This window comes from Pelophylax lessonae (genome assembly GCF_965119305.1).
Source record: "Pelophylax lessonae genome assembly, chromosome: 8".
Taxonomy (NCBI): domain Eukaryota; kingdom Metazoa; phylum Chordata; class Amphibia; order Anura; family Ranidae; genus Pelophylax; species Pelophylax lessonae.
In genome coordinates, this window is record NC_138775.1 from 232,535,847 (window position 1) to 232,552,784 (window position 16,938).

Below are 16,938 nucleotides of genomic sequence, written 5' to 3' on the forward strand. Positions count from 1 at the left end.
CTAGACACTTTTAGTGTGAAGCAACGGAACGGATTATGGATTGGAAATGGACACATTGGACAGGACAATCTTCAAAAACAAACCATCAGTGCTATAAAGCTATAAAACAAGACTGGTGATGTGACTGACTGGTGACTGGCGGCAGATTGAATTAGTAATTACTAATTCATTAAAAACATGAATTAGTAATTATTTCAGTGCTTAGCATTTGGGAACATGTAGGTTTTTCTGTAAGAACACTAGATGATCCACATGCTCAGGTTTCAGACTGCTTCTTTTCGCTGTTATAACATCTCCTGCAATAGAGAAAACCCGCTCTGCAGATACACTTGTACCTGGGATACACAAGTATTGCTTTGACAGCTGAGAGAGGAGGGGGAATATGACCTCATGCTCACGCCACCATTTCAAAGGGTCCTCAGTGAGAGGCAGAGGTGGGGCTTTACAATATTTTTCCATTTCGTCTTCTGCCTTGGCATAGGGGGTCTTAGGTTCTATTGCACCATCAGTGAAAGACTGCCCCAGCAAAGTCATGAGCAGCGATGTTGTTGCCTTTTTTTTGGGAGGAGAATGGCTGTCCTCAATGGGTGTTGTTTCTTCTTCCACAGTTGCTTTTTCCCTAGGCACTTCATCCACATTTGTCCTTCTATTAGATGTAATCTGTGTGTTTGAACAAAAGATAATAGTATAAGAAGAGCTGAACTGACTAAGAGTGTGATTCATTGATGAGGTGTGGGAAACTGCACGGTAATCCATACCATACAGTTCCACTTCCCACACCGCATCAGTGAATCAGGGCATGTTATTACACAACACAATGTAGCTGAGCTTCTAGCTGTCTGGGAGGAAACATGATGAAATTCTAATTACCTCCAAAGATGCAGCCTCCTCAGTCACTCCTCTGTATATCTCCAATCTCTCCTCCTCTGTGAGAATAAAAGGCAGTCCTTTAAAGCGAGGATCCAGTGCAGAGGCTGTATGAAGGATCTTCTTCTCTGCCTCACTGCTGTACCTCTTCAGGAGATCTGTTTTGATGGCATTCTTGATCTCATGGGTCATGGGTGTGTCTCCCATGGTGTCTGTCATGCTCTGGAGCAGTTGTGCATTTAGAGGGGCAATGAGAGACACTGTTGGGTTGCGCTCTTCTGACATCAGCAAGGTTGCATCCTTCATTGGCTTTAATGCACTCACAGCGTTCTCTGCATTTGACACATCTGTTTCATTGAGAGTGCAGAGATCAGACTCTCCTTTTCTGACTACTGGAGACAGCAAGGTGGCACAAACTGCAGGTTGTTGTTCTAAGAACCTCTCGACCATGTCATATGCGCTGTTCCATCTTGTTGGCACATCAGTTATTAGCTTATGATTCTTCAGGCCCAGACATTTCTGTTTCTCTTTTAGACAGTGGCTTGCTCTAGTGCTGCGATGGAAGAATGTGGATATTCGTCACACTCTGGCGAGAAGCCTGGAGAGCGTGGCCCCTTTCAGTGCCCGCTGACATGCAAGATTGAGTGTATGGGTAAAACATGAGACAGTAGCTCTGCCAGATGAGCACCTGTGTGAGACTCATAAATGGCTCTTGTTTGCAACACATGTGACAAGACCTGCCAGTCCTTAGTAACTTAATGTGCTGTTATTGTAACATAGGACTCCGTTGTGACTGAAGTCCATGAATCACATGTTATTGCGACTCGACTGGCTTGGTTCATTGACGCAAGTACCTGAGCTTTGGTGTCGTGGTAGAGTGCAGGTATAACGTTTTCTGTAAAGTGACTGCGTGATGGGATCTTATAACGTGGCTCTAGCATCTTCACAAGGTAGCGAAACCCGGCGTTGTCCACAACTGAGTAAGGCCGTAGGTCCTTGGCGATGAAAGCTGCCACAGCTTTGGTTAGTTTCTTCCCTTTTTCTGAGTTGGGCGGATAAGTTGACAGTATCAATTCTTGGCTGATCTGGGTCTAGCAGTCTTTCCTTGGCAGTGGTGGCACTGCTGGTGGCGACAGGTGTTACTAACTCAGAGTGAAAACGGCTAACATGGTTTCTCAAGTTCGTAGTATTCCCTAGGTATTTAATTTTTGTGTGACAGGCTTTACATACGGCGTGTGTCTTGTCCAACTCACGCTTCCCTGTGTGTTCGTAAAATCCGAAATGTGCCCAGATGTTTGCTCTTAAAACGCTAGGTGCATTTTTTATCTCTCGATCTTTTTCTCCTTCTGCCATTACCACCATACTACCACGTATGTGACGGAGACGGATGACGTAAGTTGCCAAACTCTGTCAGTGTTTAAAAAAAAAAAAAAAATACCACTTGTAAACTAAGCCGCAACAAGTCAACCAAGCAACATCTTTCATAAAATATGACTGTCTGTCTGTCTGTCAGACTCCCTCTTATGCATGCACTGAGCCAAAACCCCCGGGGCCCCCTCTTACCCCACAGCTGCCTGTGACAGTGACACTGACAGAGACCCCCCTCCCCCCACAGCTGAGCTGACAGCTGGACACACTGACAGAGACCTGGATGTCCCACTGTCCCACACCTTCCCCAATCCCCCACAGCACTGACAAACACTGAGAGTGAGTCCCCCCCCTTGCCCAGACCCCCACAGCTGACAGTGACACTGACAGAGACCTGGATGTACCACTGTCCCACACATTCCCCAATCCCCCACAGCACTGACAAACACTGAGTGAGTCCCCCCCTTGCCCAGACTCCCACAGCTGACACTGACAGAGACCCCCAGGCCCCCACTGACACTCAGAGAGAGCCCCCCTGGCTGCCAGACTGCCACAGCAGAACAGTACCCCCGGGCCCCGACCGGCCGTCCCCTGTCCCAGCCCCCCCCATCAGACATCCCCCAGAGATACAGACGAGACCCCCATGAATGTCATGATTATACAATTATTGGTTCGGACTAGTACATACCTGCTGCTGTGTGACTGTGTGGGTTGTTGTGCACTGAATTGCAGAGGAGGACAGGTGCTGTGCTGCTCTGTGGCGGGCGGCTGGCATCACTGGCAGTGGCGGCGTGGTGGCGGCTGGGCCTGGGACGGTCAGCTACGGTGAGGCTGGCGGCGCTGGCTGGCTGCGATGGGGACACACTTGGGACTCCTCGCTCCTGTGCTGTGGAGTGTGGACTGGCTTCTGGCTTGTGGCTTGGCTGGCTGGCTTCTTGGCTGCAAGGCCGCAGGTGGGACGCCGATACACGCGGGGGATGTCTTGCTGCGCCTCGGCCCGGGTCAAAGAGACGGAAGGGGAGGGGCGGAGCCTTTTTATTAAGCTCCCGCCACTAACCCACCAATCCGCTGCCGATCTTGTGACTTTTTCTCCCTTGCGCGATAGGGCGTGGCCGCGGCTGATGACGTAATTTCCTAATCGATTATGCCGGCAACCCGCATCGATGCAGAATCGCGAAGGGTCGAATCGCGATGCATCGATCTTTCGATTATATTCAGCAGCCCTAGTGTTAACCCCTTGGTTACCCCTAGTTGAGGGGTGGTGGTCTCGCACTTGCCCATCCTTTAATGATTTTAAAATACATTTCTTACACATTTGTAAATATATTTGTTTTGGCTGTGATCTTGGCTTTTTGAGACAGATATTGGAGTACATATTTTGTCAATATAGATGTGGGTTCTCTGATCATCAGATACATGGATCCTGAAGAAGCCCTAGATTTGTGCGAAACGCATTGATCCAGATCTATATGTATTTTTTTATGCATTCTCCTATTCTGGATGATCATACCTGTCTGTTATAATGTTTTCATCTCATTTAAAGTGTATATGTTTTTCTTTTAAAACATTTGGTATAATAATAAATTGAACTATGTCTTTACAAATCTGTGAAATAGTAAAATATTGATATCTGTTTTTCTGAGAAGGTGGGCACTTTAAAATCCCCCCCCCCCCCAATCATCTCTTCTATTTGAAGAGTGCTGGGGACTTTCTGGTATATTCCAATGTTAGTAGGCACTTTAGTGTTAGGTTCACTTTGGAGCATACTTAAATAACAAATAAGGGGAGCTGTAGGATTTACGCTTTGTCTTGGTGCAAGGTGATTTTAATTCTGAGATCTAACAAACTGTGTAATTTTTCTTTAAAGTGGACCTGAACTCAAAAAGAGACAATTTACTATGTTATAGGGGAAATTTATAAATGTTATTGTAGTTTGGAAGTACATTCTTACCAGCTCATTCACAAAAAATATTCAAACCCTCCCACGTCTCATCTATTATGAGAACACAGGAATTGTGCTACAAAGTTTGATTGCGCTGGTGTAAAACCCTTTTGCATTTCTGTGAATTTCCCTAAACTGTTGGAGGGGTTGTGTGCAGCAAGGCTTGTTCCATCATCTATGGTGGTACCATCCAAAAATTAGAAGATTCTGGGAGGAGAAAGCCACCTTTAAGCCTGTTCAATATAAGTCCCTTTTACTATCTTTTCCACAATGTACCTTCATCTGTTAAATCATAAAAGAATAGTGTCACCCCTCACTTGGTTAGGCAGCAAAAAGCTTTATTCCAAGATTTTGGAAAACAGATAGGTGCCTATTTATTCTTGAGTGGAAGTGTATAAGATAATAGAGGCAGAAAGGCAGATGCTCAACTCACAAGAGTTGAAGCAAGAAAAAATTTGGAGACATTTGGTAGGAATGGCTATACTACTCAAATGATATGATTGCCCGTGATTACTTCTTTTACCACTAATTCTTAGGATTTACTGAGAAATGTAATTTTCTCAAAGAAGATTTAGTGCTTTTTGCTTAAGTGACATACAACTGCATTAAACTGGCATGCCACAGTCACATTTACACTATTTATATTAGGATGAATGTGCACCAGGTAATGTGGCAACCGACGAACAGACATTGAATGTCACAAATACATCAAGATGTGACAACAGCTTTAAGCTTGCAAACACGCTTGCTGTCAGGACCTCTCCATAGCACTTAAACAAACTCCCCCTTATAGAGCTAACCAGCTCAGCATACCAGGCATGTAGGCTAGTATTAGTACCTAGTGCTAGTACAAAGGACATTAATGTAAGCTAATATTTCCACAGCAAGCGAGCAATGGGTGTGCAGCCCCCCTGCTATATTGATACCAGCATGCATGCCCTTGTGCATGGGGGGGGGGGTGCGTCTAGTGGGGGTTTCTTAAAAAATCTTGAACCTGTATTAAAAGAAAAAAAAAAGAGATTCAGCACTCTTCATAGACGGTCATTAATTTTTTTGTAACTGAAAATGCAAGGATTCAACAGCTGAGGCAAATTTTAAGCTGAGGAATGTGCAGAGAAGGTGATAAAAAGGTGTCTCTCCCTTGTTATATAGGGTAAATGTTACAGTAAAGACCTTCTTCCCCTATTGATGAACAGATGTTGCCAAATGTCACAAATGTAATTTTCACTGGACAAATATTGCACGCATTTTCTATCCTTTGCTTTTTTACATAGGGAAAGTGTTGCCCAAAGGATGTTGGGCAAATTGCCCACTAAATTATTTTTTCCCTACATTTCTTTAGATGAAATTCTTTTTTTTTTTTATCAATGAAAGGCGGTTAATTTTAGGTTGCTGTGAAATGAGGACAATACTTCAAGTATTAGAATATTTTACTCACCATCTGGAATCAGTTAAAAATGTTGATATAAAGAAATTAAAGGATATTTTTGTTTTTATAAGCCGTAAACGTGTCAAAGCAAAGGATGTCGTGGAAACTGAAGACATGGGCAAAAAAAAGAAAGTCGTCAGAGTATACAAACATCTAAAAACTGCTTTTATGTCAGAAAAACAAAACCTCAGGTTTCCAAAAACTATTTAATACAATCAAATGCCACGGTGTTACAAAGTTGTAATTAAAGAATAAAGTGGTAAAAAAAAGATGCAAGAAAATGATGACCTGGTCGCCTGACAGGTCGCCGTAGATCGCCTGGCATAGAGAAGCTGTGGACCCGTTCTAATAGGAGCGACACAAGTCGCTCCGACTTAGAAAAAGGGTCCGGAGCTTCTTTGGGGCGACCTGGAGCGACCTGCATTGACTTCAATGTTATGAAGTCCGTGCTGGCCGCTCCGAGGTCACGGTGCGAGCAGCGCGCCGCGACCTGTGAGATCGCCCCGGGAAGTAGCGTCGCCCCAGTGTGAACGGGGCCTTAATGAAAAAGATATTGTTTGTTGATTTTGAAAAAATATTTTTTTTGTAATATATTGCAGAAGTTGGGATTCTGTCCCTGAGGAAGAATATTGTATGTTAAAAATCTGAAAAGCGTTGGACACTCTCTCCTTCTGTGGATCATTTGGTCCCATTTTCCATCACCCCTCCTTCCATGGTTTATCCTGGTCGGGGAAAAAATCAACTCAACTACGTCAGTAACCACACTTGATTTGATTTTATGTTTTCACTTATTAAATATGGTGTATGTATATGTCATTTTAACAATAAATAATGAATTAATAAATTTATATTTTTTAATAGAAATTATGTTGTTTCAATCAATTAATTATTTCCCTTAAAATTCCAATCCAAGAGGAGGTTCTCTTCATACATTTATTTAATGTAAAGGTTTACAACCACTTTAAACTATACTTTGATTTTGGGATGGAGATCTCAGAAATGATTCATTGAGTGAATGAAGTGAGTAGATTACACTTTGCTCTGTACTTTCTGCAGCTCTGCTTCATGTAATGTTCAAACTAGTTTGTATCTCACATAGCCTGTAAGATTGTGCTTTTGATTACTATGGGTCTGACACCCAGTGGACACAAATAGAGCAAACCAATAGGACCCTGAGGCTCAGTCAAGAATTCTTATGAGATGCAATGTATTGCACACTTTGCACTCACCATACCTGACTCCAACAACACCTTTGTGAAATTGCCTTTTAAAATGTAACTCCACATTTTTGCAAATTGTTAAAGTACAATTGAACTTTAATATTATATAACCTAAATACATTCCAAGTACATCAAAACAAGGTGTTCAAGCCTAACAGTCAATTTATTTAGAAAGTAGCCTTAACCTGAGTAGAAAAGCCTATCCTCTGCCACAATACTTTAAAAAAGCACCCCTTGCTCACTGTGTGAAAGCAATGGCCTCTCTGCAGGGACTCAGCAATATTTCATCGACTAAAATATTTTCCACTTAATGAACACTATTTTAGATTACTAAAATACGACTAAAACCAAAACAATTTAGATGACTAAAATATGACTAAAACTAAAATGACATTTTAGTCAAAAGACTATGACTAAAACTAAATTGAAAAGTTACATAAAAGTTAACACTACTCTGCTGGCCATTTCTAAATTGGCAACACAATTCCATCCAGAGCCTGTAATAGCACATTAAAGTTTAAACATGTATTGCATTACCCCTTAAGCATAAGTAAGGGACATCTACTAAGCTGCTGAATGAGAAAAAAATAAGAAAAAGTATTTTCTTATAATTTTTCTTAGTAATTAATGTTGTTAATATATTCAGGTAATATGTGCAATGACATTACAGCCAATAGAGTTTACAGTTTGAGTTGCACTTCTGTTTGTCAAAAAGAAATGTTTTAGTTTGTTTATGAAACTTTACATATATATATATATATATATATATATATATATATATATATATATATATATGTTATATGTCACAATGGCTAAATCAGCGTCTGTAGTGCATGTTCAAACCTTAACCACTTACCGCAAAGTGACGTAGGGCTACGTCGGCTGACTTTGCGGTGTTATACCGGGGTGATGCCTCTACAGCAACAGTGGCTACAACATGTCAGATTCTAGTCACAGGAGGCTCAGTGCCTTGTACTGAGTGCCCCTAGCACACTAATGGGTCAGGGTCTGGCTGTATCATCATAGTAGCGACTCCCATAGCCTGGGATCATATTGTCTCCTAGTGCTTGAGTCTATTCCCTCTTTAGTGTCATACTTCCTTCTTTCCTTCCTGTTGGGTGTTGGTGAGCCTGCTTCTCTCTCATTAGAGGTCTTTACAACAATCATGCAGGGCTCAAGTCTCTATCAAATAAGTGGAGTCACAATCTTCTGCTTTGCTCCTAAAGGATAGGTTGACTTTTATAAAAAGTAAAAAAAAATTAGGTACAAAAATATGCATTTAGTATTTTTTTTTTTTTGTTAAGGACCTGTAAAGCATTGCACCCATGATCAGCAGATCATGGCTGTAGTGCCAAAGTCCTGCAGACTGTCTGTGTATCTGTCTGCCAATACCTCTAATACAGGAGGACAGTTACACAATGACAGGTAGCTCAGTGAACTACCTAGAGCATGAACAGCGCTCTGAAAGTTAATTTAGAACAACAAGCCGACAGCCACAAAGGCTGTCGGGACTTGTAGCTTTCGTATTCACAAAATACTGTGAATGAATGATGCGCCGAACACCGCTATTTTTAAAATGGAAACTCTGGGGAGTTCGGGGGCCGATGCATTTGTTATATGTTACACAATGAATATGGGTGTAACTTTTAACATGTTACAAAAGGTAAACATATCCTTTAAGTTAATGGGGACCAAATTGCTCCCCAGTTGATCCAATGCACAACATCCTGAAGCTGGAGGAACAGCCTGTTGCTTCTACCAGTGTTGTAACCTTCCCTTGGAAAATGTGAGAAAGTGCGCTAATAATGTTGGTGTGCTGCTACCAAAGATCCAATGTGTGGAATTAAATATAGTGAAAAAAGTCTGGTGCGCTACAATGTGTTACAATGTTGAAATCAACAATATCTAATATTGAACTTATACATATGAAACAAAAATTATATATGTGAATAAAACCCACAAAAAAAGGATGTCAAAGTCCAAACGAGTGCTGAACAGATCCCGGCTTTCCAACTCCAAAATAAACGGGTATGGAAAAACGTAGAAAACAAACTGGTGTTGAAGTGATTTTTAGCAAGGTATGTGAGAGTTTCCCACCACCTCTTGAGTATACTTCTTACCAGAGTGAAAAGGAAAAGGGCATATATTGATAGTAATTGTTCCAAAGAAACCTCTGATGACACCTCAAGAAATAAGGGTGAATCAATTACACCTTCACCAAATATACAGGTAGCCTCTTACCAGATGCAAAGGAATGAAGGACGTTTTAGATTACAATTCCTTTTTCCCTGTACTTGTATTAATGAAGGAGGAGGTTCTCTTGACACTTGCACTCGGTTTAGCATCCATGGCAATTCCACATAAGGGACAAAAGCAAGGAAGGCCACAAATAGTGCATTATCCCCAAGTATGTTTATTATTATAAGGTAAAACACTTACATTAATCTTGAAAAAATTGTGCCTGTAACGATCGATGTCCACGGACTGTCTGGAGTACAATACCGCGGTATAATGAGTGACGGCACGGCTCCTCCTTTCTTCTGACGCGGCGTTTCTCCCCAATAGGCTTCCACGGAGACAGGAGGGAAGCCCGCGCCGTCACTCCTGCCCTTTTATTTATGTCGGTCCATGCACTTCCGGTGTCATTACCAACCCAAACAGGATATGATGTAACGAATATCGCCATGATTATCAGCTTATTTTCAAACAGAAAAGGCTTAAAATCCTATAATGTTCTTACGGCTAACTTCTATATCCAGTTGTATAATGTTCATATGAATTTAAAAGAGAATTAAAATTACTTAAGCCCTTTATTTGGGGCTCCAGTAGACATAAGCTGGCATGGCGGAAGCTTAAAAGCCCCGTTGACCTGGGTGGCTTGGCTCTCCCAGATTTCAATTTATACTACCTGGCATCACAGCTATCCCACTTCTTTCATCTTCATAGTTTTGATAGGGAGATATTCTTGGCCCTTCTAGCCCCTGTATGGGCCCATGCATCAGTTGAACCTTTATCCTTGATTCTGGTGGGCGTACGGGGGGCTGAAACCCGTGGGGATAAGACCTCTATGCTGTATCAGTATAGGCGAATATGGGAAGTGGTGTCAACCAAATTGGATATACCCTTGCTGCATGCACATACGCCGCTGTGGCATAATACCAGTCTCTGTGAGTGTGCCTCTATTCCGGATGCACATGTGTGGGCCCATTATGGAATTTCCTATTTGGCTGACATACTTACCAATGGTGCTCTCCAATCTTTTGATGAGTTAAAAGGGCAATACGATCTCCCTAATCATATGTATTTTAGGTATTTGCAGCTTAGGCACGCCTTCGCAGCTCAATTTCCCCGTCCTATTCAAGAATTGACCTCGATCCCGGTTTTGGAGGTGGTAATGGGCTCTGAATCTAAACAACTTATTTCATATATGTATAATGCACTCCTTTTGCCAGAGTCAACGGTTTTGGCGTATGCCATCAAGACTAAATGGGAGGGAGACATTGGGACGCTTGAGGATAAGGAATGGGGGGATGCCCTAGATAACTGCAAATCGGTTTCCCCGAAACTCTTGGATCGTCTGACTCAATTATATATCCTCCATAGAGCTTACCTGACACCGACTGTGGTGGCTACCTATCGTAGCGAGGCTACTGGTCAGTGTCCCATGTGCAGGGTGGAGCGTGGCACCTTTTACCATTTGCTCTGGACATGTACTGAGGTCCAGGGCTTTTGGGAGCAGGTGGTTAGATTTTTACATGATACCATGGGGTCCCCTTTGACTCTGGCCCCGAAATTCTGTCTACTAGGAATACCCCCTGATGCTAGTATAGATAAATATACCACTCTGTTTTTACATGAGACACTGTTTCTTGCTAGGAAGTGTCTGGCCCGCCGCTGGATGAGAGATTCACCTCCATCTTTACGGGACTGGCTCCGGGAGGTCAATGTAACTTTGCCCTATAAAAAACTGATCTATTCCCATAGAGGATGTGTATCCAAGTATAATAAGATATGGGATAGGTGGGTTCAGGCCCCGGAGACGTGTATGTCATCAGAATAAAGCAACATAAGTGATCTTTTTATTTTCAGTGAGCGTTGCAGCTGTTTGTTTCCACTCTTTGTGTTTCCTCTGCTTCCCTTTCTTCCCTAGGGATTGGACGATTCAGTATCGTATATTATTAGTAGTATGTACAAAATGACAGATATCAGTTTACTTGTATTGTGTTCCTCGGCTTCCTCTAATTGTAGTACAGGTTCCTTTTTATGAACCTTTGTTTGACATATGTACCCTACCCTGGTTTTCTCATTCCTTAAAATCTTAAGATGTGTATTGTATACTGTTGTATATTTCCTGTTTTGTTTCATTACAATAAAGACCTTGTTGAACTAAAAAAAAAAAAGAGAATTAGCCAATCTATCAAATTACATATAAACTATGACATCGGAAGTGCTAGACCGAATACAATTTAACCCTATGTGGTTATCCCTCTCAAAATACAGACATATAAAATGAATTATACACAGGAGTGAGCATAATTAAAAATTCTCAATCCCCTATTTTAGTCCCAAAAAGATATTAAAATAAATTTATTACCACACACATATTAAATAAATATTCTTACTAAAAATTACTATTTTTAAAATTATTAAAAAATTAAAATGTATATAGTACACCTTAATTTTAAAAATATAAAATGTATAGAAATTGTATAAAAACTCCAGAAATATTATAAAATTTTATATTTCAAAAAAATTGTGCATCAAAAAGGATTAACTACCTACCTCCCCACTTTAACACAAAAAGGAGTGCTAGCGGGTAGGGAGATGCACAAGATTGATCCAATATACACTTATATATTTCCAAAACATGAATGGTAGGTATATCGAGAGTAGATACATATGAATGGAGGAAGAGAAGAGAATGTGTATCTAATTTAACTGTTGTTGATCTATGAATTTATATCCCACTCTATATTGTGGCCTAAAGGTCTAAAACATTTCATTTCATAAATCCAATACATTTCTCTTCTAGAAATGGACCTTTTTAGATTGCTTCCACGCCAATGAGGGGTATATTTTTCGATTACTGTGATAATCAGATCATGTGGATTTTTTTGGTGACATAGCGCATAGTGCTTGGATAAGCTATGTCCAGGAAAGCCTTTACGTATATTGGTCAGGTGTTCCCCTATTCTAATACTTGCTGCTCGAATAGTCCTACCAATATATTGCTTACCACAACCACATGTGAGTAAATAAATTACACCTTTTGTGTGACAAGAGATAAAATCTTTTATAGGGTACTCTTTTCCTGTGGTTGTAGATTTAAACTTATTCGTTTTGACGGTCTTCGCCTCTTTGCAAATCTTGCAATCCCTGCAAGGGAAAAACCCTTTCATGTTCAGGAACATTTTAGGCTGTATGGGCTTCTCTACATTGTTTCTTGCAATCATATCTTTCAGTTTATTTGTTTTGCGATATATCATTTGTGGTTGTCCTGGTAAACTTGGTCCTAGGACTCTATCTCCCTGTAGTATTCCCCAATGTTTTTTGAAAAGATGATTTAACCATCTGTAATGACTGGAGAATCTTGTAGTGAAGGCATATTCATAGCCTGTCTGTTTCTGTTTAAATACTCCTATTTCTTTTGTGGTAATCAATTCAGTTTGTTTATACTTTCCAATAGTATTAATTTCTTCTTCTAGGGTTAGCGGATCATAGCCCTTTTCTGAAAATCTACCTTTTAAGATTTGTGCCTGTATTTGGAAGTCGGAATCGTCAGTGCAATTTCTTCTGATTCTCTTAAACTGACTTCTGGGTACAGCCTTTAACCAGGACGGGTGATGACAACTGTCCATGGAAATAAACCTGTTTTTGTCTGTTGGTTTAAAGTAGGTTTTTGTTGCAAACCCCAGGCCCCTTCTGCTTATAACCAAATCCAGGTAGTTGATGGAAGTATTGCTGAACTGATAGGTGAACCTAATCCCCCAATCACTGCAATTAAGGTTATTCATGAAATGGTGTAAAGAATCTTTATTACCTTTCCAAATAAACAAGGCGTCGTCTATATATCGACGCCAAAGAACTAGTTCTTTGGCCCTGTTGGAAAAGATATTTTTATCCTCCCACAGGGCCATAAACAGGTTTGCAAGGCTCGGGGCGAATTTGGCTCCCATTGCAACTCCTGTTTTTTGAAGGTAAATGGTATTCCCAAAGAAAAAATAATTGTGCTCCATCCCAAAGGTAAGGAGCTCCAAAATAAATTTCTTCTGTTTCAAAGGGATATTGTAATCCTGATCCAAAAAGGTGCTCACTGCTTCATATCCTAGATGGTGCTGAATTACTGTATATAAAGAAGTAACATCCGCTGTTACCAATAGAATCTTTCCTTCCACTTCTAATTGTATCATCTCCCTAATGTATTGGGTGGTATCCTTCAGGAATGCAGGGGTTTCCTGAACGAGCGGCTGCAGAAAAAAATCGACATACTTTCCAATTCTAGCCGTAACCAAATCTATACCGCTTATAATCGGTCTGCCCGGCGGTTTATTTTGACATTTATGTATTTTTGGGAGATAATACATTGCTTGTATTCTCAGTGCCAGCGGAGCTAGGTATTGTTTCTCCTTTTTGTTAAGAATACCTTCTTCAATTCCTTTTTTAACCACTTTTTCTAGTTTCCTTTTAAAAGTAAAAGTAGGATATTTCTTAAGTTTTTGGTATGTGCTTTGATCAGATAGAAGATTCTCCAGTCAGATAATCATCTCTTTTCAATAGCACAATGCCCCCCCCCCCCCCGCTTTACCGGCTGGTCTTACAATGAGATTGTTATTGTCACATATGGTCTTGACTCCTTTCAAGAGATCCCATTGAGGTTTTGGACTGATTTCCTTTTCTTCCAGCTCTTTTAATATCACGTCCCTATAGACTGTGACATTATTATTATTTGTATTTGGTGGGTTAAACGTGGAGGCATTTCTAAGATTGGTCGATATTCAAGACGTTTGTTCATAGGATACATAGTTCCTTTTGTTTGCTTTAGCCAAAAAGTGACGTTTAACATTCAATTTCTTAATAAATTTTTGCACGTCTATAAACGTTTCAAATTTATTAAGGGGTCTTCTTGGAGCATATTTCAGAACTTTATTCAATGTTTGCTTTTCAGATTCCGTAAGAACAATTCCACTAAGGTTAAAGATGCCAGGCGTGTTTATTTTTTCTTTTTTTCCCGGGTAGAACCTCCCCTGCAGCCCCTTGTTGTTTTTTTTTTTTTTTTTTTTTATGCCTTTCATCATACCTCGGCCTAAAAAACCCTTAGGTTTGGCACTAATGGGTGTTCTTAATGTTTGCGCTTGATGATCTTCTCTATCTGATTCTTCAGAATCTAGTGCTTCATATCTGTTTTTATTTTGATATTGTGAGTATCTAGGGGAATAAGGCAAATCCTTATAGTTCCCCATATAATGAACTCTTTCTCTTCTAGGAGACCTTGATCTTGAACGTCTGTGGTTCCTCTCTTGAGAATAGCCCATACTATCCTGCCTGGATGTTGGGTATTCATATCCCCATGCATCAGGTTTTTCTTTTTTTCTTCTATTTTGGGTTTTCCCTTTTTGGGGTAACCGCTTTGTTGTTCTTTTAAAGGTTTAAACTTAATAGTATTATTATGTTGACCCCTGGAATGTAGAAGGTTCCTGATTGCAGGCAGTATTTTCTTGCACTCCAGGTTCTCGTCTGGATCCTTCCTTAGGCTCTCTAAAACCCACTTGTAGGATATTTACTGAGGTTTCTTCCTCCATCTCAGTTTGACCTTCTAAATTAGGTGCCTGGCTTTCTTCCAAATGCAGCTGCCATTTAAAAACTCTAGGCGATTTGTAATCTTCCAGGTCTCTGAAGTATTTTTTCCTCTTCTTCGTCTTTTGATCTTCTTCCTCCATTGCCAGTATCTCTCTCAGTTCCTGATTGTATACCTTGTATGCCTCTTCCTGCATACAAGGTGTCAGTTTTTCTTTAATTTCCAGGATTTCCCAATTGAGTCTTATCACTTTTCTTCTTTTTCTATCTAACAAGAAGTTTAAGAGACTCACACCTGCTCCATTAAAAAATTGGAACCATTCCAATAGTTCCTTGTCCCCTTGATCTGGATTAAGATTCCACCTTTAACTTCTGAGGATCATTTTTTCCTGTACATATTTTTCGAGAAAAACAATATCCCATGCTGCATGGAGTTCTGCAACCATGATATTCTTTAGTCTCATAAATATGCCTCTTAAATCTGTGGAATCAGTGATGGTTATTTCAAAAACCTCACCCACTGCTAATTTTCTTGAGCTGTGATATTCAAAGATATCCATGCTATTATCTTGCTGCACTTCGAATAAAAAACGGTGAAATGGAAAAAGTGAGAAAGTGTGCTAATAATGTTGGTGTGCTGATACCAAAGATCCAATGTGTGGAATTAAATATAGTGAAAAAAGCCTGGTGCGCTACAATGTGTTACAATGTTGAAATCAACAATATCTAATATTGAACTTATACATATGAAACAAAAATTATATATGTGAATAAAGTCCACAAAAAAGGATGTCAAAGTCCAAACGAGTGCTGAACAGATCCCAGCTTTCCAACTCCAAAATAAATGGGTATGAAAAAACGTAGAAAACAAACTGGTGTTGAAGTGATTTTCAGCAAGGTATGTGAGAGTTTCCCACCACCTCTTGAGTATACTTCTTACCAGAGTGAAAAGGAAAAGGGCATATATTGATAGTAATCGTTCCAAAGAAACCTCTGATGACACCTCAAGAAATAGGGGTGAATCAATTACACCTTCACCAAATATACAGGTAGCCTCTTACCAGATGCAAAGCAATGAAGGGCGTTTTAGATTACAATTCCTTTTTCCCTGTACTTGTATTGATGAAGGAGGAGGTTCTCTTGACACTTGTAACCTTCCCTTCAAAACCACCATTTGAGCTGTTTCTATATGAGGACTGGCAGTATCCCAGTATCATACCCCTCAAATGCTTTTTGGTACTTTATACACCTAATGATGGGTTTGTCTAGGAGCCTTTTCCACACTGTGCTTCGGCATTTGTGTCTTGGGAATGATAGTAGGCTGCTTTGAAGCAGTTCCCTTTGTCCAGTTCCAATCCAGGAACATGCAAGATTACATTCTGTCAGCTTGGGACAAGTATGTCCTGTCTCTGAACCAAAATTTTTCCAAGCACCAAACTGTCTCTAGCTTGTGATTTTGGCATTCGACTACAATGTTGGGGAAGTTATTCCTTCCAGTGTTCTAGAAAATCCAGATGATGGATGTCCACCTGTGGATCTGAGGAAGGAGTTCTCGCCATTCTGTTAGTGTAGAGGATTTGATTGTTTGAACTCTCACCTCCGTATTGACATCTTGGGACTTTAGGCAATCTGGCAGTCTCTTCAATGCTGGACTGGCTTGTTGACAGGGAATCCAATTTGGATCTAGTCAGAGAATACCATGGTAGTGACATAGATCAATTATCAGGGAGGAACAAGATTTCTCACTGTGGCAAAATAGGTAGATTGAAGCTTATCTTGGGCAGAACATCATGCTTAAGCTCTGTCAGCCATATATAGTACATCCTTGGTGTGGACAATTAGTAGGCAGGTTTTCAATTTGGACTTGAACCCGATTGAACATCTCTGGAGAGATCTGAAAATGGCTGTTCACCGACACTCCCCATCCAACCTGATGGAGCCTGGGAGATCCTGTAAAGAAGAATAGGAGAAACTGCCCAAAAATAGGTGTGCCATGCTTGTATCATCATACTCAAAAAGACTTGAGGCTGTAATTGGTGCCAAAGGTGCTTCAACAAAGTATTGAGCAAAGGCTGTGAATACTTATGTACAAAGCCGATTCCAAAAAAGTTGGGACACTGCACAAATTGTGAATAAAAACAGAATGGAATGATGTGGAAGCTTCAAATTTCAATATTTTATTCAGAATACAACATAGGTGACATATCAAATGTTTAAACTGAGAAAATGTATCATTTTAAGGGAAAAATAAGTTGATTTTAAATTTCATGGCATCAACACATCTCAAAAAAGTTGGGACAAGGCCATGTTTACCACTG

The 16,938-nt window shown here is 40.4% G+C and overlaps 1 protein-coding gene across 1 annotated transcript; it reads right to left on the minus strand.

The window, feature by feature from the left end:
- Positions 1–201: 201 nt before the first annotated feature.
- LOC309562448 (E3 SUMO-protein ligase ZBED1-like) lies at positions 202–1,317 on the minus strand (the record flags this gene model as incomplete). Its single annotated transcript, XM_082266678.1, has 2 exons — positions 202–660; positions 871–1,317. The coding sequence occupies 2 exons, from the start codon at positions 1,315–1,317 to the stop codon at positions 202–204; spliced, it is 906 nt and encodes a 301-aa protein (XP_082122804.1).
- Between the last annotated feature and the right edge of the window lie 15,621 nt (positions 1,318–16,938).